Source organism: Antechinus flavipes, chromosome 2 (assembly GCF_016432865.1).
Source record: "Antechinus flavipes isolate AdamAnt ecotype Samford, QLD, Australia chromosome 2, AdamAnt_v2, whole genome shotgun sequence".
NCBI lineage: Eukaryota > Metazoa > Chordata > Mammalia > Dasyuromorphia > Dasyuridae > Antechinus > Antechinus flavipes.
The window spans coordinates 589,171,993-589,197,018 of NC_067399.1; the positions used below are offsets into that span (position 1 = coordinate 589,171,993).

At 38.1% G+C, this 25,026-nt stretch overlaps 1 protein-coding gene and 1 long non-coding RNA gene across 2 annotated transcripts in view; one reads left to right on the plus strand and one right to left on the minus strand.

Moving 5' to 3' along the window:
- Positions 1-20,360, minus strand: part of LOC127551580 (uncharacterized) — a 34,120-nt gene extending 13,760 nt beyond the window's left edge. Inside the window, exon 1 of the long non-coding RNA XR_007951127.1 lies at positions 20,052-20,360. This is a non-coding gene — a long non-coding RNA (uncharacterized LOC127551580). The remainder of the gene's footprint in view (positions 1-20,051) is intronic.
- Positions 20,361-21,227: 867 nt separating this feature from the next.
- On the plus strand, positions 21,228-24,723 carry ADRA2A (adrenoceptor alpha 2A). Its single transcript, XM_051981403.1, has one exon. It carries the CDS (start codon positions 21,737-21,739, stop codon positions 23,051-23,053), a length of 1,317 nt encoding a protein of 438 aa, XP_051837363.1. The 5' UTR covers positions 21,228-21,736; the 3' UTR covers positions 23,054-24,723.
- The last annotated feature ends 303 nt before the right edge of the window (positions 24,724-25,026 follow it).

Sequence of the window (25,026 nt, forward strand, 5' to 3'; positions counted from 1 at the left end):
GTTCACAACTCCACCAATGATGTATTAGTGTCCAAGTTTTCCCACATCCCCTCCAATATTTGTCATTATCTTTTCCTGTTATCTTAGCCAGTCTGACATGTACAATTTTTAAAGCTTGAAACAACTCCCTTCAATTTAATGAACATTTTGAAAGAATGGATAATAAAGCATGTTATGTACCTTCTGACAAAGGTGATGAACTTGGGAAATTTTCACACATATTTTTGGACATTAACTAAAGATTTTCCTTGAATAATAATGTTATAACAAGTTTCTCTTTTATTTTTTGAATGAAATAGAGATGTAGGAGGGAGAAAAATATATTTCTATTAAAAATATAACTTAATTTCAAAAGAAGAAAAACAAATATTCTGGATTAAGCCTAGATTTGATTTATTTCAAGAGGTTCAATTTTTTTTTTTTTTTTTTACCATCCAATGCAATAGGCAGTAGGAAACTACAAATCTAATTCAAACCACAATTGAAGTTATAATAATAAAAGAATATAAAACATAACTCTTCTTCTGCAGCCAAGAACCAAAAGAAGTTCAGATAGTTTGATCTAAAGGAACCATTTCTGACAACCTTATTTAATTTCTAGGATGTATGTCCTTTTATAATTCAAACCACTAAACTGGGGAAGCACTAGAAGGAACTAGGGAAAGGGAGTGAGCAGTCTGTGTCCCAAGAAAGGCTATATTCAAACAATAGATCATGTAAGTCAGCTATGTAGTTAAGCAACAACAACATTTGCTAATTATTTGTGACACTAATAGATACTTACCTTTGAATCTAAAATAGGGGCTTCTATGTGAAAAACTGATTCTGTGGACAAATCCCACAAAACAAAGAGAAACAAATTACAACTAAGAAAAGTTGTAGAAAAATTAAAGAGAAATTGGTTGGTCTTCCACACTGTAGCTAAGCTTTTATTTCCTAACTTTGTGGAGAAATATGAACCCCCTAATCAGCTGGAAGACATTCCAGACTATATAACCTGATTTATGAACTTTCTGCCTGATATCTCAACTTCTCATAAGCTCTGTAGCCCTTCCATATTCCCATAATTCTCCTTCCCTGATACCCTTTGTAGACCTAAGGAATTCTTTACTAAATCTAAAGAATTATGAGTTGTGTCCCCCCTATTTATTTTTCCAATATAGATCCTCCACCTTTACCCTAGGCCTAGGAACAAGATGTTTTAGTTTTTTAGGACCTATATGTACCAAAAAATATTTATAGTAGCTCGTTTAGATTTGGAAATTGAAATGATCATCAGTTAAGGATTATTTGAACACATTGTATTATATGATTATATTGGAATAGTATTGTGCTGTAAGGAATGATGGGGGCAGAGCCAAGATGGTGGAGAGAAGACACGTTTTTATCTGAGCTCTCTCCTTGATGTCCCTCATATCAACACCATATCAAGCCCCTGAACTGCTTTTGGAGTGTCAGAACTCACAAATATTTGGAGTATAATAAATTTCCAGTAGAAGATATTTTTGAAGAACTTAAAAGGTCTGTTTCATTTGAGCACAGAGGTAGCTGAGCACAGGTACAATGCAGAAACCTAGGGTGGTGTGGGCCCCGCTGTAGGGGAACATAGTGGGAAGAATCTACAGCAGTGTTGGTTACTCTGCCCTGGTTGCAAGCCAGTAGACCAGCAGATTAGCTGTAAGACATCCAACACAAATATAAAAGGGAAATAGTGAGCTCCTGAATGCCTGTAGAGGAAGCTTGGACAATTTCTCCTTTGCCCTAAAAGCAGACCTCAATCTTTTTTTTTAAAAAGTGAGCAAAAAAAGCAAAAAGAACTCCGATCATAGATCATTTTTATGGGGGAAGAGAAGAACAGATTTCAAACCCTAAGGACACTAAAAGCAAATCATCTCCAGATGAAGCCCCAAAACATCATATGAGTTTATCCCCATCTCACAAGGCTCTCTTGGAAAAATTCAAAGAGGATCTTAAACAAGAACTTTGGGGAAAGTTTGGGAAAAGAAAAGGGAACAAGAACTTTGTAGGAGGATTTTGAAAAGGAAGCATAGAAATTATCTGAAGAAAACTCCTTGAAATAGATTCAGTGAAATGGAAAAAGCAAATAACTCCTTACAAAATAGATTTGACAAAATGGAAAACAACTTGAAAAACAGAATTTGTGAAATGGGAAAAAAAAATTCATTGAGCAAAAAAACTCATTTAAAAATTCCATTGGCCAAATACAAAAGGAGTTAGAAAAGGTAACTGAAGAAAATAATTCACTAAAAATTAGAACTGAACAAATGTTAAATGAATGACTTAACAAGACATCAAGAATCAAACAGAAGCAAAAGAAAAAATAGGAGAAAATGTAAATTACCTCACTGGATAAACAACTCACCTGGAAAATAGTTCTAGGAGAGACAACCTACGGATTATTGGACTTCTTGAAAGCCATGATGAATAAGAGTCTAGGCATCATCTTTTGGAAAATCATCAAGGAAAACTGCCCTGATGTCTTAGAATCAGAAAGCAAAATAGCCATTGAAAAAATTCACTGATCATCTCTTGAAAGAAATCCCAAAATGAAAACTCCAAGGAATATTGTAGCTAAATTTCAGAATTATCAGATGATGAAAAATACTATTGCAAGCAGCTAAAAAGAAACAATTCAAATATTGAGAGCCACAATCAGGATTACCCAGGACCTAGCAGCTTCCACCCTAAAGGATTGAAGGGCCTGAAATCTGATAATCTGAAAGGCAAAAGAACACGGATTGCAGCCAAAAATCAACTTATCCAGCAAAATTGAACATTATCTTTCAGGGGAAAAAATGGACATTTAATGATACAGGGGAATTTATTTCTGATGAAAAAACCAGAGCCGAACAAAAAGTTTGATCTCCAAATACAGAATTCAAGAGAAGCATAAAAAGGTCAAAAGAAAAGAACTTTTGAGAACTATATTTCTGTTATGGGTATACTTAAAAGATACCTTATAAAAAGTGTGGGTATAATTTGATTTTATTGTGATAATATGAAAAAAAAAAACTAGAGGTGGAAAGGGATTGTACTGGAAAAAGAGGAAAATGGCAAATTACATCTCATGATGAGGCAAAGAATTATTATAATTGAGGGAAAGACGCAAAGGGGATGAACATTGTGTGAATCTTACTCTCATTAGATTTGGCTCAAAGAGAGAATATCAGCAATATTTGGCTTCACAGAGAAACTTGTCTCAGCCTATAGGGAAATGGGAGAGGAAAGGAGAAAGGAAAGGGGAAGACTAATAGAAGGGAAAACAGAAGTACTAGGGGAAAGGTGCAAAAGGGGGGGAGTTAAAGGGAAAGGATTGTTTGAGGGAGGTGGTGGTTAGAAGCAAACTATTGGGGAGGAGGGAAAGGGAGAAAGGAAAGAGTAAATCATAACTTGGGGTAAATAAGATGGCAGGAAATGCAAGATTAGTCATTTTAACTCTTCCATAAAATGGAAGTGGATAGCAGACTGGATTAAAATTAGAATCCTACAATATGTTGTTTACAAGAAACATATTTAAAGCAGAGTGATACATACAAAGTAAAGATAAAAGGCTAGCACAGAAACTAGTATACTTCAGGAGAAATTAAAAAAAAAAAAAAAAAAAGCAAGGGTAGCAATCCTGATCTCAGATCAAGCAAAAGCAAAGATCTAATTAAAAGAGATAAGGAAGGAAACTATGTCTTACTAAAGGGTACCATAGATAATGAGGCAATATCAATACTAAACATATATGTACCAAGTGGTATAGCATCCAAATTCCTAGAGGAGAAGTTAAGAGAGCTGCAAGAAGAAATAGATAGCAAAACTATACTAGTGGGGAATCTCAACCTTGCTCTCTCAGAACTAGATAAATTGAACTACAAAATAAATAACAAAGATGTTGAGGAGGCAAATAGAATTTTAGAAAAGTTATGTATGATAGATCTTTGGAGAAAACTAAATGGAGACAGAAAGGAGTATACTATTTTTTCGGCAGTTCATGAAATCTATATAAAAATTGACCATATATTAGGACATAAAAAAAAAAAAACCCTCAAAATCAAATGCAGAAAGGCAGAAATAGTAAATGCATCTTTGTCAGGTCATGATGGAATAAGAATTCCATGCAATAAAGAGCCAGGGAAAATAGACCAAAAAGTAATTGGAAACTAAATAATCTGATTCTAAAGAATGAGTGGGTGAAACAACAAATCATAGACACAATAATTTCATTGAAGGGAGTAACAATAAGACAACATACCAAAATTTATGGGATGCAGCCAAAGCAGTTCTTAGGGAAAGTTTTATATCTCTAGATGTTTACTTGTATAAAATAGAGAAATAAAAGATCAATGAATTGGGCATGCAACAAAAAAGCTAGAAAAAGAAAAAAATAAAAATCCCCAAGTAAATACCAAATTTTAAATTCTGAAAATAAAAGGGGAGATTAATAAAATTGAAAGAAAAAACTGAATAAACAAAACTAAGAGATGGTTTTATGAAAAAAAAAACAAAATAGGTAAACTTTTAGCTAATTTGAACAGAAAAAGGAAAGAAGATTAAATTGTTAGTATCAAAAATGAAAAGGATGAAATTTTCACCAATGAAGAGGAAATTGGAGCAATAATTAGGAACTATTTTGCCTAATTGTATGCCAATACATACATACAATTGTATGTCAATAAATATGATAATCTAAGTGAATATGAATTTAAGTGAAATATAGCTCTCCTAGATTAACAGAGGAGGAAACAAATTACTTAAATAATCTCATTTTAGAAAAAGAAATTGAACAAGCTATTAATCAATTCCCTTCGGTACCAGATGGATTTACATGTGAATTCTACCAAACACTTTAAAGAACAATTAATTCCAATATTATATGAACTCTTTGGAAAAATAGGGAAAGAAGGAGTCCTACAAAATTCTTTTTATGACATAGACATATAGGTGCTGATACCTAAACCAGGTAGAATCAAAACAGAGAAAAAAAATTATAGACCAATTTCCCTAATGAATATTGGTGCAAAAATCTTAAATAAAATATTAGCAAAGAGATTACAGTAAATTATTCCAGGGATAATACATCATGACCAAGTAAGATTTATACTAGTAATGCAGGATTGGTTCACCATTAGGAAAACTATTAGCATAATTGATTCAATTACCAAACTAACAAAAATCATATGATTGTCTCAATAGATGCTGAAAAATTTTTTTGACAAAATCTAACACCTATTCCTATGAAAAAGCATTAGAAAATATAAGAATAAATGGAGTTTTCCTTAAAATGATCAATAGCATCTCTTTAAAGCCATCAGCAAGCATCAGATGTAATAGGGATAAACTACGACCATTCCCAATAAGATCAGGGATGAAACAAGGTTGCCCATTATCACTATTACTATCCAATATTGTATTAGAAATATTATCTTTGGCAATAAGAGAAGAAAAGTAGATTAAAGGAATTAGAGTAGGTAAGAAATCAAATTATCACTCTTTGAAAATGATATGATAGTATATTTAGAGAACTCTAGAGAATCAACTAAAAATACTAGAAATAATTCACAACTTTAGCAAAGTTGGAGGACACAAAATCTATGTAAATCATCAGCATTTTTATTTATTACCAACAAAGTCCAGCAGAAAGAGATACAAAGAGAAATGCCATTTAAATTAAGTATAAATAATATAAAATGTTTGGGAGTCTACCTTCCAAGACAAAGTCAACAATATGAACACAATTACAAAATACTTTCCATACAAATAAAGTCAGATCTAATCTCTTGGAAAAATATCAAGTGCTCATGGGTAGGCTGAGCGATTATAATAAAAATGACAGTACTATCTAAATTAGTCTATTTATTCAGTGCCACACCAATCAAACTCCCAAGAAATTATTTCACAGCACTAGAAAAAATAATAAAATTCATCTGAAAGAACAAGGTCAAGAATTTCAAGGGAATTAATGAAAAAAAGAACAAGTGAAGGTGGCCTAGCTTTGTTAGACCTAAATTACAAAGCAGCAATCATCAAAACCATTTGGTACTGCCTAAGAAATAGAGTAGTTGATCAGTGGAATAGGTTGGGTTCACAGGACAAAATAGTCAATGATTACAGTAATCTAATGTTGGTCAAACCCAAAGACCCCCAGCCTTTGGGATAAGAACTCACTATTTGAAAAACAAGCTGCTGGGAAAAGTGGAAATACAAATGGCAGAAACTAGGCATTGACCCATACCTAACACTGTATACCAAAATAAGATCTAAATGGGTTCATGATTTAGACATAAAGAATGACATTATAAGCAAATTGGAAGAACAAAAGATAGTTTACCTCTAGATCTCTGGAGAAATAAAAAATTTGTGGCCAAAGAAAAACTTGAGTACACTATTGAATGTGAAATGGATAATTCTGATTATATTAAGTTGAAAATTATTGTACAAACAAAACCAATGCAGACAAAATTAGAAGGGAAACAATAAGCTGGGAAAAAAATTACATTCAAGGGTGCTGATAAAGGTTTCATTTCTAACATATATAGAGAATTGGCTTAAATTCAGAGAGAGAAAAGTGAGAACTGAATATGGACCACAACATAGTATTTTTATTCTTTTTGTTGTGGTTTGCTTGCATTTTGTTTTCTTTCTATTTTTTCTTTTTAATCTTATTTTTCTTGTGCAGCATGATGTTTGTGGAAATATGTATAGAGGAATTGCACGTGATTAACATATATTGGATCCCTTGTTGACTGGGGAGGGGGAAAGGAGGGAAAAAATTAGAACACAGTGTTTTGTAGGGGTGAATGCCAAAAAATATCCATGTATATATTTTGAAAATAAAAAGCTTTACTTAAAAAAACAAAACAAACAGAAAACTGGGAAAATTTTTGAAACAAAAAAAATTTTAAAAAGAAATAATGAAAAGGGTGGTTTCAGAAAAACTTGGCAGGACTTATATGAGCTGATGCAAATCAAAGTGAGCAGAACTAGGACACAGTAACATAATGAAAGATAGTCAACTGTGAAAGACTTATTGACTCTGATTAGTACATGACAATTCCTAAGGCCTCATGATAAAAAATACTATTTACAATTCAGAGAGAGAAATTGCATGCATGCACACACACACACACACATTTTTTCCAATATGGCCAATGTGGAAATATGTTTTTTATGTCTTCACATATGTTATAAATTACTTGCCTTCTCAATGGATAGGTGAGGATATAAAAGGAAAGTGAGAATTTAGAACTCAAAATTTTAAAATAAATGTTAAAATATTTTTTAAAATAAAAAAAAAATGCTTTTTTTTCTCCTTCCCTGTGCTGAACGAAACTCTCAATCCTATAAACACACTAATTCCAGAACTTTCTTTCTGACTCCAAAAATATTCCTCTACTCCAAGAAACTTTAAATCCTTTAGGTGACAATATCATTACTATTAACAACCCTGAATACCCAGTAATCTTTAGGGTTTGACCCAAAGATTTAAGATCAGATTGTTGTCATTCAGTCATTTCAGTCATGTCTATCTCTTTGTGATTTAATTTTGGGTTTTCTTGGTAAAAATATTAGAGCTCCTTGCCATTTTCTTTTCCAGCTCATTTTACAGATGAAGAAACTGAGGCAAATAGGTGATTTTCCCTGAGTCACACAGCTAGTACATGTCTGAGGTGGGATTTGAAGTCAGGCCCAGGCTTTCCACTTCTTTACCTGACTACCTAGAAAGACCTAACAAAAATTCCTGGAAAAAATTAGATTCATAAATTACTACTACCGACCCTGGACTGATATAAATCAATTTAAAAAGGGGAAATCATGCGGTGCTTTTAGTAGCCTCCCCAATGATTTGAATATTATTCAAGGATACTTTGATAAATGGGAGAAATATTATAAATATTATTAGTCTGTGGGATATAGTTTTCAAGTTCCAACTAAACTCCTGATTGCTATTTCTTAATAGGGAAAAGAGGACTCCAAGCTTTATATCCAAAATTTGACTTCCAACCACATGCCAGCTCCACAGTGAATACAAACAGCAAATTAAAAGAAACCCATGGGGAAGGGGGGGGGAGACAGAGAGACAGTGGAGACAGAGATAGAGGGAGAGACAGATGAAGAGAAATCCAGAGAAACTGATCTCAATCAGAGAAAAATTTACTGAAGTGTTTGGTGTAACAAACAAGTAAGGGAACTGATGAAGATTGCTAGCTTCTCATATTAGCCTATTCCCACAGTCTTTTTCTATCTTCAGCAATCTGAAGTGGGATTGGCATTATTCATTTCTTGAAACTGGAAGTCAGAAGAACCCAAGAGGACTGAAAAGTGAATTTTTCTTCTCTCCTACTCACCAATACTGCCCCTCATGCAACGCCCATTTGTCTTCATCAGTGAGGAAAGAATCCCATATTAATGGACACACACATACACACACACACACACACACACACACACACACACACACACATCAGGTTACTCTGATGTGATATGTGATAAACCACATATCATTGAGGTATTTTAGATGCATAAAGAAATTTTTATTGATCTTCAGAATAAAAGTAGAAGCATTAGAGTTGATTGAGAAACTTTTTCTTAATTGACCATTTTTTTCTTGAAAGCCTGGAAAACCATAATTTTACAATCATTGTGAAATTTGGGTGATGTTTGGTTCCACACAGAAACTTTAGTTTCCATTAACATGAAGACATCATCTGCTTCACTCAGCTCTCTGTTTAAGCTTTATTGGTACTAAGCAGAGAAATTAATGAGATGTCTTTAGAAACAGTTTAAAACAGCTGATAGCTGAGTCCCCAGCCAGAATAAGTTAAATCCCCAAATTCTTAGCTGCTGAAAAGCAACATGGAGTATTCAACCATTTAGGAAACAGCTACCAAAGATGGAACTCAGACTAATTACTATTACTACTCATTCCTTTCATTTCAAGAGCAGACTAAGTCCTTTAATTTTTTAATGTCTCTATCTCTTTATCTGGGATATAGGTTTAATAAACTTTCTACCTTTAGTACCAAGCAAAGATTTAATGAACAGGAAATGGATGTGCTGATTACAAGAAGCCCACATTATTATTATTATTATTATTATTATTATTTGATAAGGGGGTGGAATTAGGTGAATTGATCAGGTTTATACAGTTAGTAAGTGTCAAGTGACTGAGGCTATATTTGAATTCAGGTCTTCCTGTGTAGAGGGTCACAGATAGTGAGGAAACTCTGGGTGAGATATAAACCCCTCCGGCCCAGCCAAGGAACTGGCTGTCTTGTCTGGATTGGTTCCCCATCCCCCTTAGGAGCCTCTCAGACTTCTTGAGAAGTCAGGGGGTGTGACAATCTGTGTTGTAATTAAAACAGAGTTATACTAAATGGTAAAGAGACATCTACACACAATAGTAAGTTGTTTATGTGGTCTCCCAAAGGCACAGTATACAGTTAGCACATACACAGTGTGCTATAATTATATAAGAGTATTAGGGTATATAAGACTGAGGGAATTCTGAATAAGTGAACTCCTGTTTTGACCATCTTCATGAGTTCCATCCCATCCCTCCTCACCCACAATCAGGATTTGGACTGGTATTGAAATACTCCAGTGACCAGATTTGGATACTCCTGAATTTAGAACTGGTGCTCTATCCACTGGGACACCTAAGTGCCACAAATGTCAGATGCCTTTACATGGCTTCTTGGTGCCCAGTTTATGCCTACTTCATGAAATTACAGTGAGGCACCAGTGTTTTTTTTTTTTTTTTAAACTTGGATTCTTCTACAGTAAGCAAAATAAGGCTCTCCTTAAAAAATTCTGTCCCAGAGCTTAAGGAAAGAGATAGTAATGCTGTTGTTCTCTTGGTAGCCTTAATTATCTTCCCTCTTTCTTTCCATTTTCTCCTTTGTTCTTCCCATTCTTTTTATCCTCATCCTCCTACTTTTCTTACTTTAAAGTAGATAGCAGCTGATAAGGAAAGAGAATAGAATATCAGTATAGAATCATAGAATTTCAAAGTTGTCACTTTAGATATAATCTAGTTGATTCCCTTCATTTTACAGATGAGGCAGCTGAGGCTCATAGAGGGCTAGTGATTTGCATAAGATCAAAATGGTAGTTAATAACAATAATTCTAGGTGAGCTTTTTGGCCCCATTCTCAAACCTTATTTTGTTCTCAATCCTTCTAGTCTTTTAGAGAATGTAAGCAAAATTTAGGATCATAATTTGAAGTTGAAGGGGACTCTAGAGTCATTAAGTTCACTGTCCCCTCCATTTTATTAACTAAGAAATTAAAGCCCATAGTTATTTGCCCAGGTATACACAGGCAGTAAATGAAAGAACGAAGATGCAAACCCAACGATTGATCCCAAATCCATCTTTCTTTACAGCAGACAAAATGATTCTACCTTTGGACTTTCTTCCTCTGTTGGACAGCTGGAGAAACTGAATTGTTAAGAGACAAAAAGATTCACTTTTTGTCAGTAGTTGACAAAAGGTTGGGCATTCTCATGAAAAGTAGAAATGAAGTTAATTTATTAAGATCTCTTCTTGATGAAACTATGCTGACATCTCATAAATCATTTGGCAAAATAGCCATTTAAAATTTTTGGAAGGGATGGGGTTCATATTCTCCTGTAGCATCTGGAATTCATTCTTTTGCTGCTTTTGAAGATCCAAACAACAGTAAACTTCCAATTTGGCACCTTTTTAATTCATCATGATTTTTAGCAATAATATAACTATAGGGGCTTGAAGATCATATATGAATATTCTTCTACTATCTGGAAATTTAGTTCATTATGATCTGGAAGTTTAAAATTACTTAAAGGTTGCTAGATGATCTCTTCATTTATTCCGCAACTAATCATTCAATATTCATTATTCACCAGGCACTTTGCAAAGTGCTTAGCTTACAAAGACAAAAATGACAGAAGATAATATATACACAGATAAATAATTACAAAATATCTAATAAGTAAATGCAAAGCAATTTTTGGGGGGCCTATCAATTGAGGGATTCAGGATAGATTTTTTTGGTAGGGACAATATTTAAGGAAATTTGAATTCTAAGAAGCACAGATAAAAAAGAATACATTTCAGATATAGAAGTGCTTATTTTTACTTTATATATCAATTATTCTATTCTTTTTTTATCTTAGGAGCCATTCTTTTTCCTAGAAATTCTTTGAATCATAAAATGTCAGTTAGTAGAGAAGATCTTAGTGATGATCTGATCTAACCTCTCCATTTTATAGGTGGGTAAAGCAAAATTGGAGTTGAATAGGTTTCTCATTTTTGGCCTGTGGTCCTGTTCTCCTTCCTTTCTAGAGTGTGTATATTATAGAAGCTCATATTTGATCACGGTAATATGGAGTGTATTCCTTTATATTTTGGATAGTGTAGTTTTCAGATTATCATTGTGGAAGTTTCATTTTGTTATAGAGAAATGGGTGGGTCATTATCAAACTGTTTTTCTCCCCCCTCTCCCCCCCTCCCCGCCCCGCCCTGCCTCAAATCTGTCACATAGTTGTGAATATACTTGTACATACTGGACAAGGGGTGATTTTTCCTTTCTGGCTATCTATATCCCTAATCTCATATTATTCACATACATATATAATTGGGAAATTTTAACAAAATAATTATATAAACAATAAAATCCTACTTTCTACAGGAAGCTTTTCCAAATTCCCCTTAATTCTAGTATCTCCCCTCTATTGATTATTTCTAATTTATCTTGTATATAACTTGTTTGTACATAGTTATTTGCATGGTTAAAATTCTATTGGGAATTTTAGTTGTGTTTAAAGAAAGCCAGGAAAGGCAATAGGCAGAAATAAGAAAGGAGAGCGTTTTAGGCATAGCAAACAGCCAGTGAAAAGGCACTGAGAAAGAAGATAGAATGTCTTGTTTATGGAAGAGCAAGGAAGGGCAATGTTACTGGATCAAAGAATACATGGTGGATAGTAAAGTATAAGTAGACTGCAAAAGTAGAAAGGGGCTGGATTATAACAGCCTTTTGAATGCCAAACAGAGGATTTTCTATTTAATCCTGGAGGTTATAGGGACAACTAAGATTTTTTTTTTGAATAGAAGGGTGACATGATCAGACTTGTAATTTAGGAAAATCATTTTAATGGCTGAATAATTGATTGGAGTGATTAGAGACCTGAGGTGAGTAGACACACCAGCAGTCAATTGTAATAGTTTAAGCATAAGGAGATGAGAGCCTCTATCAGAGTGACAGCACTGTCAGAGGACTGAAGGGGGAAATTTTGAGAGATATTACAGGGGTGAAATAGATAGCTTTTGATAGCAGATTAAATATAGGAAGGGGGTGTGAGATATAGTGAGGTATTGAGAATTACCCTTAATTTGAGAGCCTGAGGGATTGGGCTGATGGTATTACCCTATATACTTAATAAGGAAGGAGAGGATGGTTAGGAGGAAAGATATGAATTTCTTTTTGGATATATTGAGTTCAAGATGTTTGAAGGATGTCCAATTTCAGATATTTGAAGGGCAGTTAGAGATCCAAGAATAAAGGTCAGCAAAGAAGTTGGAGCAGGAGCAGGTAGATTTGAAAACTGACAGTCATAGAGATGATAATTAAAATCCATGGAAGCTGATGAGATCACCAAGTAAAGTAGTATAGAAAGAGAAGAAAAGAGGACTCAGGGTGGAGCCCTATGGGACACTGATGATTAAAAGAAATGATCTGAATGTGGACCCAGCAGAAGAGAATGAGAAAAAGTGGTTTTAGGTATTCTGAAAACCTAGAAACAACAGAGTATTAAGAAGAAATGGTTAGTCAACTGAACCAAAGGCTACAGAGAGATAAAAGAAAATTTAGACTGAGAGAATATTTGGCAACTAAATCATTGGTAACTTTGGATAGAGAAATTTCAATGAAATGTTAAGCTCAGAAGCTACGTTCTAACTGGTCCTAACCACTAACTCACAAAGAGTGAGAGGAGAGAAAATGGAAGCACCTGCTGTAGACAACCTTTTCAAAGACTTTAGATACAGAGGACAGCAGAGTTAAAGGACAAGTTACATACATTATGGTATGTGAACTTAATGGAAAATTACTCTTCTATAAGAAGATAAATAGGAAGAATTTAGAGAAACATGGGACGACATCTGAGCTGATTCAATGAAAGGTAAACAAACCAAGGACAACAAAAGTGGAGAGAACAATAACCCTGGCCAAAACAATCTTGGCCCCAAAGAAGTGAAAAAATAGCCCTCTTTCCCTTCCTCCCTCCCCTTTCCTTCCTTCTTTGCAGCAGTATGGTGGTGTGGGTGCAAACATTGTTTATATTGTTAGACAAACGAGGTGATGAGTTTTGCATAACTGCTCTTCACTTTTTATTTTTCCTTTTTTAAATATGTAATGGCTTTTAAAGCGAGTGAGGAAGAAGGGAGGGAGGAACATGTTAAAAATAAAAGGTGGCACAAAACCAAAAGATCAATAAAAAGTTTACCAATATAAGAAATAATATAGCAATACTTGTTAGAAGCAGGGAAGAAGAGGTGAAAATATCTTTTTTGTGAGCTTGGAAACATTTTATCTGCAAGCAAAGAATTGAATAAATATGAAACACTATGATGGGAAGATGATAAATTTGGCACCCCCATTATAGTTCCCAGGAGCTAATGCAGGCACCCTGACTTGCACCAATATTCAGTAACAATACAGAACAGTTTTAACAGAGAAGGGAACAAGTCTGAGATTAAAAAGTAATAGCTTAGAGAAAGCAATGGTCTCTTATTCTTCTTTTTTTTTTTCCACTGTTTTTTTCTTCCTTCCTATTCCTTTGTTGACTCAGAAATGCAGGGAAATGACAAATGTTTCCAGCTTGGTTAAATTTTCATTTCTAGCTGTGTCTATGGCATAAGCCTTTGTAGGAACACACTGTTTCCCATGTTCATATTGGGTGTATGGTTTTCTCATCCCTGACATCAAACTCTTGTTTGCAAGGAGCTGCCACTAGTAGGCTGGGAGCTAAAGGCAATAGGTTTGTGTGCTTTGTTCAGACTGCCGAGCCCTTGAAAAACAAGTGAGCAATTAACTGTAGTTGTTCTATCTACCCCCTCTCCTCCCTCTCAATCAAACCATTCTTGTAATAAGAGGGAGTAGCAAAGATACATTTGGGTGTTGCCTAACAGGTAGCAATACCTTAACCACAGCGGTAATTCTAGAACAGATTATTTTCTTTAGATAGCTTTCTTTTATTGCTAAATTGCGTACCTAGCTAAGAGTTCCAACAGAATAAACTCCACCCTTCCAAGAGTCCTTTTCCCCAACTCCTTTTCAGCCAATCTATTAAAAAAGAACAGGCAGTAATATTGCTGCTGACTGAGGCAATTACATTAACTCAATTCTGAAAAAAAAATTCTAGGAACCCTTCCTGGTCAGTCTTTAAGAGCTAGATAATAGTGATAGTAATTTGTATAGTGGTTTGTGGAGGTAGTCCAAGTTAGTGAATAGAATGCTGGTGTTGGTATTAGAAAAACCTTCTTCATGTCTTATCTCTGACACTTACAAGTTGTGTGCTAGTAGGGAACTTAAATAAGCCATCATTGTCCCTGGACAACTCTCTTAAATTATAAGTTTCAGATAGGTTACTCATCTGCATTGGTGGAAAATGTTTCATAAAAGGATTTCCCTATTAGGATGACAGCGTTTTCTCCTACTTTATGTTATTTCATCCTTATAGTAACCTTGTGAAGTGGGTCGATAAAAATCTTTGCCAATTTACAAAGAAAAACACTGACAAATTTTCCACTTTATAAAAGTGAAGAGAAATGAGATATCTTATCCAATTTAATAGGGTGAATTGGTAGCTAAGCTTGTTAGTATTCAGTCTGAATCAGAGTTCCCTCATGTAAATAGTATTTACATAGTCCCTTTTTAGCACATTATGTCTAAATAAATTATTGTTGAATGAATAAGTGGATCTCTTGTGATTCTGTTGAAGCTAGAGGAGAGAGAAATGGCAATAGGAAAAGTATCCCCATAAACATTACCATAGTGTCATAATTTCTTCCTATATGGAAACAATAATAATAGCAAGCATTTTATAGCATTTTAAGATTTGCAAACCATTTTACAAATATTACCTCATGCTATCCTCACAACAGGCAGGTACTATTATTCTTTTTATTTTACAAATGAGGAAACTGATGTTGACAGAGGTTAATTGACTTTGCAAAGATCCCATAATTAGTAAATGTCTGGAACCAGATTTGATGCATATCTTCCTGACTCAAGAAATCAGTAAATATTTATTAAATACCTTCTTTGTGCCAGGGACTATGCTAAGAATTAAGGATACAAATATAAAAATAAAAGTTCTGTCCACAAGGAGCTTACATTCTAACAGGAAGTCACATCAAAGAAAGATGAAAAGGAGAAGGAGGTGCCCCATATTAGAGCTTGCTGAAAAAGCCAAAGAAGTTCAAAAATGAGTATAGCCAGGTAGGAAATGAGGAAATGCCTCTAAACCTATCACTGATGGATAGAGTGCTATCCATCATCATTGGTACAAAGCAGCATGATAGGAGAAAAAATCTGGGACATGGGAAATACTGGTTCTGGATTCTGTTTTGTCAGTTCTATCCCTTACCTCTATTCATCCTCTGAGCTTTCCAACCTATACTCAAACTACAGATATTTCAATGTTGAGACCACTACCTCTGTTCCTTGTCACTTATTTGGTCTTTTTTCCTTTCATGAAGAGGGGAGAAGAAGAAACACTTTATATGTGCCATCTCATTTGAGAGTCAATAATTCTATAGGGTAGGTGCTATTATTATTACCATTTTATAGTTGAGCAAACTGAGGCAAATGGAAGTTAGATAATTTGCCTGCTGACATGCAACTAATAAGTACCTAAGACTCAATTTAGGTCTTCCTAACTCCAGGTCCAATACTCTATCCACTGCACCACCAACTGCTTTATGAAGAGGAGAGCAGATAGCACTTCTAGCATAGTACCCACTGAGAACTACTAAACCTTTATTAATGTAACATCCCTCTGTGGCAGGGGATTTCTTTGGGAAAGTCTTGGTTGGGCAGTGGCTGGCTCTTATCTCCACAGGAAGCCTTGGATTATTGGGTCACAGATTAAGAGAGGAAAATGATATTAGATGCCATCTAAACTAACCCCTGAATTTTGCACGTGAAGAAATTGAAGCCCAAGAAGGCTATGGAATCTATCCAGTGTTATGCATGTAGTATAAACATCAGGAGAGAGATTTGAACACAGAGCAAACATCCTTTCCATTGCACTATGCTGCTTTTCATGCAGTGATTCAGAAGCTCGGTATTTTGTTTATTGTTTTCCTCTATTGAATGGGGATTATAATTTAATTACCTAATTCATTTAAAGTAAATATCTAGCTGTCCTCAGAAATGGGGTGAAGCCATATTAATTGATGGTCATTGATTAACAGCAAACATTCATCTTCAGGCCAAGAAGCCGATTTGGGTTTTTTGAGGAATGTCTCCCTGTTCAGCATGTCTCTTCCTGATTCTTATCAGTAGAAAGACAGTTTCCTTCATTTAAACTTTCCAGAGGGCATACAAAGTGGTTGACTGGGAATCTTCAAGCTATTGATTTCTGTGTTCCATACCAAGCTAAAAGGGGTCTTCTCTAGGAAGAGAAGGATTCATTCTTGAGCTCCTAGCTCCTTGAATGCTTACTCTACTCTTTTCTGCAGACAGCACTTTAAATAGGCGAGTTAATGAGAAGGCAGCTGACTGTTAGAAAAGCAGGGCTATTGAAGGATATGCATCAGCTAGAAGGAACAGTTCTAGGATAAGGCAAATGTATAGCCTGATTGTCTTTATTTCCCTTTATGGATCTGAAATAATAGAAAGGAGAGGACTGGATGTAAATTTCTAATTTAAAAAAATATATCAATCAGTCTTGGGTAGGAATAAGGGGAGGATGGTAAAGCAATGAACTTAACTTTCCCAGGTCTTGCTCTCTAGTCTTTAATAAAGTGATATATCTAATATAACTCTGGCTTTGATTTTTCTCTCAATATTCCTTCTTGTGATTGGGTATCCTTGGTGAGTTTTGTACTTCTGTATGGATAGGCAACATTGTGTTTTTTCAGTTAGGTCAAGAGAAATGCCCCAGCCTCTTGCATCTGATGAGCCTTACAAGTAAATCAAAGCTTTATCATGCTGTGACTAGATTAATAGAATAGTTCAGAACCAGTCAGAAAATGATGGAAGTCGGGAGATTCTGAGCATTGTTAGTTCTCTGTGTGTGCTCCAGAGGAGGGAGCTGAAACAGTTCTCAGGATACAAACTCAGGAGGGAAAATAGCCTGTGAAGATGAAAATCAGAGCCATAACTAGAATGGGTCAACAAGGACTTTGTCCCAGAGCAATGAGCTACAATTTGAAGGTACCAAAATTAGACTTATAGCACTTGTAATCCTTCAGCATTGTAGAATTAAAGTGCTTAGCACCTGGTTAGTAAGAATAATTAGTTAAAATAGAAAGCTACCAGAAGGAATGTTGGTCTTCTCCCCTGCCTGCTTATGTCTTAGCTGTGCACTGATCTAGCAGCAGCCTTACACTACTATTTCAAGGTTTCCTTTTCTTCCAAGGAATAGGATCCCTTATGTTTGCTGTCAGTTTCCCCAGTCATGATTTGTGATACAAACCTTAACACAAGAATTCCAAGTTATGGTTCCAATGGAAACATTGCTGTCTTATTTGTTATTTTCTAGATAAACAATGTCTAAGAGACTGCACAGCAAGGAGTATGAATTAAATAAGATCACACATATGAAAACACTTTGAAAAATACTTAAGTTGGACAAATATATGGCTATTATTAATAAATATCATAGAGGACAGAGTCAGGGAGCTCCTATGTTCTATCGATCATAGTCAGTCAATAAGTATTTATTAAGTGTCTACTATGTGAAAGGTACTGTACTAAGTGCTGGGAAAAAATTTTTTGGGATCTTAGAAACTAACGGAGGAGTCAGCAAGCCAACAAAGATTCATATATAAGCTATATGCAGCATAAATAGGAAATAACGAGAGGAAAGGAGTTTTAAAATTAAGAAAGTTTGGGAAAGGCTTCCCATAGAAGATAGGATTTTAGTTGGGATGTGAAAGAAGCTAGGGAAGCCAGGTAGTAGAAATGAGGAAGGAGATCATGTACTACAACTAGAGAAAATGCCCAGAGCTGAGTAGGAGTGTCTTATTCATGGAACACCAATAAGCCAGTGTTACTGAATCAAAGAATATATGGTGGTGTTAAAGTGTAAAAAGACTGAAAAAAGACTGGAAAGACTGGGCATAGGTTATGAAGGGCATTGAACATCAAAGGATTTTATATTCGAAGCTGCAGGCAATAGGGAGCCAGCAGAGTTTATGAAATAGGAGCTATGGGATGGTCAAGGCTTGTACGCTAGGAAAAATCATTTTGATAGTTGAATGGATGATGGGAGAAGGGAGAGACATGAAACCTGCTATTGCAATAGTCCAAGCAGGAGATGATGAAGAATATTGCCAGAATAGTATATATGTCAGAGAAGATAAGGGAGCATTTTGGAGAGATGTTGCAAAGATGAAATTGACAACTAAGAGAGTGAGAAATAATAAGAAGTCTAGGATGACAATCAGTGAGCCTAGGGGGACTGTAAGAATGATGGAGCCCAGGAAAGTATCAGGGAGGTTAGGGAGAGAGAGGACCGACTAGGAAAGAACATGAGCAACTACCATAGTCTGCATAGGAAGATATCCAGGGGTCACTTAATTCAACCTCTACTCCCTAGACAGAACACTGTTCAAAACATGCTAGACAAGTGGTTTCAAGCAGATCATCTGGTACTTCACATTATAAGATTTTGGAAACTGCCCTTGGTTTAATAGTCCCTCAGGACTACTTTCTGTTTTCTAACAACTCTTTCCTGCTGGCACCTCATGTTCTCCCATGCCTTAAACATACTTAATCTGTCCATCTGAAAAACATAGAAATCACAAGGTAAGTGGAAGATAATGTGATATTTCTGTTGATATTTAACTATCATGTAAAAAAGTCCTTTTTTGACCACTTAATTTCCCACCATGGAATATAGACCATAAATTCTTGAGGGTGGAGAATATTTCCCATGTTTGTCTTTTTGTTCCTAAGTCCTAATCAGCATTGTAGGTGTATGATAAATACTTATTGATTATTAATACCTGGCCTAGCACATAATAGGTACTCTATAAATATTTGCTGATCAGTTGTCCAAGGTCACACCATCATGTTGCAAGTAACTTCCAGTTGTCTGAATTCGGGACTATTTCTACAGCATCTTAGTCCCCTCTTGAACCTTAAAGTGACCATAAAGCTAGAATATATTCTCTTTTTAAGATATTTATTTATGTATAAATAATACCATTACTGAGGCAAAAAAAAGGAAAGTAGGAAAAAACATATTCCAATGTTATTTTAAAACAGAAAACCACCTTCCTTTAGGGATTATTATTATTATTAAACGTGGGAGATCTTAAAGGGAAGCCTTGATTATGCATGGTGGGATTCTCAGGTCCTTCCAGAATCCTGTGTATAAAACTCTTCAGCACTGTCCGCGAGCCGCCAGCAGGTGTCAGTGCTCCCTCACTCTGTACATGAGAGCGCGGACTCCTTTAGATTTCAAAGAGACTGCTAGATCCCTCCCTGGTCCACTTAAAGCTTCTCAATGCCCCCAGCCTCCTGGGGTGGATAATTACTATCAGTTCTAACAGCTTCTAATCAACACTCTCTCTTCCGCTAGTCCTTCTTCCCTCCCCGGGTAGGGTAGGCAGAATAGAGGCGGTGGTCTTGAACCTTCAAACCTCTTCTACCATCCAACATCCAGCTGCCTGATCCACCTCAGCTGGAGATGGCCAGAAGATGCCTGTTCCTGTCTAGAGGGTATGAGAGCAGAAGAAAAAGATATAGTACTTAACTGCGAAAATGGGTTATCGTGGCTTCCTCTTTCTTTCCCTGAGGCTACACCGGGTACATATTGGTTCCACTTACCACAAGGTAGAGGGGTATTTCCCTCTCCTTTGACCGCTGGGGATCCCTCTTGTATAATCATCTGAGACGCCCCGGAGCGAGATGACTACTTCTGGTTTTACCCAGTGCTCGACTTCCTACTTATCTAGATTCAGCATTCTCATCTCGGACCTGAGTCGTCTAAATGCCTTGGCCACCTGTGCGTACTCACAGTTCCACCAGGAGACCCAGTCCTAATTCCTATCTCTCTTCACCTTCTGTTTTTCGTTTCCCGTTACCTCGAATAGCTCTTCAAAAGTCTGGTCCCCAAGAGGGGTGCAGGGATGTAGTGGTGAGAGAGAGAGAGAGAGAGAGAGAGAGAGAGAGAGAGAGAGAGAGAGAGAGAGAGAGAGAGAGAGAGAGAGAGAGAGAGAGACGTGAGGGAGGGGAAGAGGGAGAGAGGGAGCAGAAAGAGCAGAGATGGAGAAAGAAGAGAGGAGAGAGAGAGGGGAGGGAATGGGGCGGGAAGGGGGCGGAGGAGGGTCGGGTTCCCACGTGGGGACTGACGCTGGCTGCTCAGCAACGCCGGCTTGATCTTGGGGCTATAAAACCAGTCCACTGTGAGGGAAGACAACAGCACTAGTTCCAGTTCTATTGGAGACGCAAAGAGGCTCGCCCTGTCCTGGCTCCCTGGACATCCAGCCTGCACCCCTCACTCCTCTCTGACTCTTGTTTCACTCGCCCCACTCCCAACAAGGTCCAGTCCGCGTTCAACTTGAGATCCGACCTAAGGTGCTGTCCAACCAACCTTGGCGCTGGATTAGGCAGCGCCCGGGCGCAGAAGAACGCCGGGGCCACAGCTAACAAAGGACAGTTTTTCTTCAGACAAGTTGAGGAAGGAGACCACTTCTCGCTCCCCGTGTCTTATGCCCAATTTTCCAGTGCCGCTGGGGAGTCTTCAAGGTACACCTGTACAATCCATTGGGGCGCTCAAGTTGGAGATCTTGAGAAGGGGATCTGAAGAGAAAGAAGCTAACGTGGGCCTTCCCTGTATCAGTATCCTGTGAAGGAGAAGAGAAATCCACTAACAGCTTAAAGGACTTTAGAAAGCAGAGATCAGTTTTCTCTCCTTCCTTCTTATCTTCCTGGCAACACCGGAGCCCCCAGACCCCTTTTCTGAGACCCGAGTGGGGGGCGGGGTTCCTATTGAGCAACCTTCACCACGGTAAGAGAGACTTGCTTTCCACTCCAGATCTGAAGTGAAAAAGCCATACATTTCTTGTCCATTCTTCCAAATAAAAAGGGCAGATTCTCCTTTTTCTCCCCTCCCCTTATCTCTTTTTTCTTTGGAGAATCAGGATTTCTCCTCCTGCTTGGCCTTGCGTTTGGAAATAAAACTTGGATTTACGAGTAGGGAGTGGGTGAAAAAGGGAAAGAGGAGACCAAGACCACCGTAAGGTGGGGGATATTGTGATCTCCCCGGTAGCTGCTGCGGGATAAGAAGACTGAGACCATGGGCTGCTAGTTTTATTCATAGCACTTCTCCAATTCCCTCCTCTCTTTCCCCACACACTGCCTTTCTGAATCCCCTCCCCCAGATAGCAGCGCCCCATGTGAGCCACCGAGAGCTTTCTCGGGGTGGGGGTGGGGGTAGGGGAAGAGAACTGAAATCCCGGAGAAAAAAGACAGAGTTGGGACTGAGTGGAGGGGAGGAGGAGTTTGTTTTCATGTTACACCGGGATCACCCGCTGGCGGAGGGGAGTTTCGCCCCTATGGGGTCCCTTCAGCCGGACTCAGGCAATGGAAGCTTAAACGGAACTGAACCGGGTGGGGGATCGCGGCAGACCCCTTATTCATTGCAGGTGACCCTGACCCTGGTTAGCTTGGCTGGGCTGCTCATGCTGTTAACTGTGTTCGGCAACGTGCTGGTCATCATCGCAGTGTTCACCAGTCGAGCCCTCAAGGCACCCCAGAACCTGTTCTTAGTGTCTCTGGCCTCGGCTGACATCCTTGTAGCCACGCTGGTCATTCCCTTCTCACTGGCCAACGAGGTGATGGGTTACTGGTACTTCGGCAAGGTGTGGTGTGAAATCTATCTGGCCCTAGATGTGCTCTTCTGCACGTCCAGCATTGTGCACCTGTGCGCCATCAGCCTAGATCGCTACTGGTCTATCACTCAAGCGATCGAGTACAACCTGAAGCGGACACCCAGACGTATCAAGGCCATCATCTTCACTGTGTGGGTCATCTCGGCTGTTATTTCCTTCCCACCCCTCATCTCCATCGAGAAGAAGGGAGGTGGCAAGCAAGTGGAGCCCTTATGTGAGATCAACGATCAAAAGTGGTACGTTATCTCCTCCTGCATCGGTTCTTTCTTTGCCCCCTGCCTCATCATGATCCTAGTATACGTACGTATCTACCAGATCGCCAAGCGTCGCACCAGGGTGCCGCCCAGCCGGCGCAGCGAAGGCAGCGAGGCTGCTGAGCGCCGTCCCAACGGGCTTCCAGACCGGGGAGGTGGGGAAGACCAACCTCTGCCTGCCAAGCTCAACGGGGCGGGAGAGCCAGTCCCAACCGAGAGGGAGGTGAACGGACTGGACTTGGAGGAAAGCTCCTCATCAGAGCACCCGGAGCAGACGCCGGGCCCCACTGGTCCTCGAAAAGGGGAGCGGCCCCCCAGGGGAAAGAGCAAGACAAAAATGAGCCAGGTGAAGCCTGGTGACAGCCTGCCCCGGAGAGGGGGCGAGGAAGAGCGGGGCGCCAAAGCGTCTCGCTGGCGAGGGCGCCAGAACCGCGAGAAGCGTTTCACCTTTGTGCTAGCCGTGGTCATTGGGGTCTTTGTAGTCTGTTGGTTTCCCTTCTTCTTCACCTACACGCTCACCGCAGTCTGCTGCTCCGTCCCCCCCACCCTCTTCAAGTTCTTCTTCTGGTTTGGTTACTGCAACAGCTCACTCAATCCGGTCATCTATACTATTTTCAACCACGACTTCCGCCGGGCCTTCAAGAAAATCCTCTGCCGAGTGGATAGGAAGCGCATCGTGTGAACTGAAGCTACTACCCCACACGCCTCCATCCCCTCCACTCCTCATTCACACCCTGCAGTGCTCCCAGCCCTTCCCAACCTCTTGCTGTCTCTTTCCACCCCAGGGATCACCGGGAAGCTGGGAGGCATTCTTGCTTTTAGGGACGAAGTCCTGTCTCAGTCCTTGGAATAAAGACCGGGCAGAGAGAAAGAAAATACTCCGACCCAGGGCAGAGCAATAAAGCGGACTCGAGTAGGAGAAAGATGATACCATGAGAACAGTACTTGCACAGGCGCCTGGCTCTGTGTAAAGAGACTCATGACTAACCCAGATGTGTAGGGCTCTACAACCAGTAAGACTCCTTCCTGCTTCCAAAACTTCCAAAAGGGATGCTCTGCAAGCCCAGCTTGCCTTCCCAGGGGTGGATAGCATTAGTATTCACTCATTGTGAAGTTCCAGTTGGAAAAACCTCCTTTTCTCCAGTTCATTTCTGGCCCCAAATAAGGGCCTCCAGCTGACCTTCGGCTGCATGCTACTCCATAGAGCAGTATTGTTTTCCAAAAGGTATTTCCCATTAACCCCAGGCCCAGACATCAGAAGTTAGGCTCAAATTGCACTTTGTGTTTGGGAAAAGAGAAAGTTGGAATTCTTGCAAAGAATTAATGGGGCAGTCGAAGCCAGGCTTTTTGCCAGGGCTAATTGCCCATTTCCTTCATGATTGTAAATCTGCACTCTTAAAAATAGTAAAGATGGGGTTACCTGTGTTGTGTTGTAACTGATTGGTGTTGATATTGTTGTTTGAATTCCTACTGCTGGACTCACCTGCCAGAAGGAAGCATTATCTCTCCTAGAGAGTAAAACCCTTTGGCAGTGTAAGGTGGTTGTTACTGATTTTTTTGCTCCCTCCCTCCTTTTAAAGATCCTCTAGTGTCTTCTTCACCAGCAACTGGTGATTATTCCTGTGGATCTGGATGTGGTTTGATATTTCCTGACAGGGAAACATTTCTGTACATTTTCCCTGTGCCTATCAGCATAATTGCCTTTTCCTGTGTAAATATTACAGTAATAAATCAAGGCAGAGTTAAAGAAACTCCTTCTGACTTACCTTGAGCCTCTCTATATCATAATTATTTCATTCTCAGAACTGCAGCCTCAAATTTTCACTTGAAAACAGGATTCATCACTCTTATTTTTTTCACCATGAAAGCAACTGCCTGAAGAATAAATATGTTTATATATAGTATATGGAAACCCTCACCAGTGGACACTGACTAATAGGGAGGAGGGAGCACTTTAACTCCTGCCTTAAGAGACAGAGGGATAGAAATTATGTGGGCAAAGAAACCTTGTTACAACCTGCCCAAGTTAAACAGTGTGAAGAGACAATTGGTTCTGCCTGCCAAATTGTATAGTTATTGACAAAATAGTTTCTCAGCATCAAAAGTGTTGTCCTTTTTCTTCTTTCCTTGATCAGACCATATTGTTTATAAACTCAGAAGGTGGGGTGTGAAGGTCTAAGACAAATGTTTACATCAGCATTTATACACATGTTTTTCAATATTGAGTCTTCAAGGACTGCTACCATATTTCACCAAATGGGGAAAACAAAGTCATCAGATGTTACTAATAATACATATTTTTAAAAAAATAAAAGTTTACAGATCAAATGTGAAATAAACTAATTAAATGTTCCTGCCTCTCTTCATTTTTTTTAAAATCTTCAAAATCCCAAGCATAGGAGATAGTGTCCAACCTGTTGAATGAGACATTTTCTAAGAGTTTAGGAGAGGTTTTTTTTGGGAAAAGAGCACATGCATTTCCACAATGTAGCATTAATTCCAGGCTTGCACAATTTTTTTTTCAGCATTCTACACTGAATTTCCCTGGAGTCACAGGATTTAGAGGTAATTACATAGCTTCTCCTTAATTTACAGATGAGTAAACTAAGGCTCAGATGACTTATAGAGTAATAGGGTTTTAGAGTTAGGAGGATG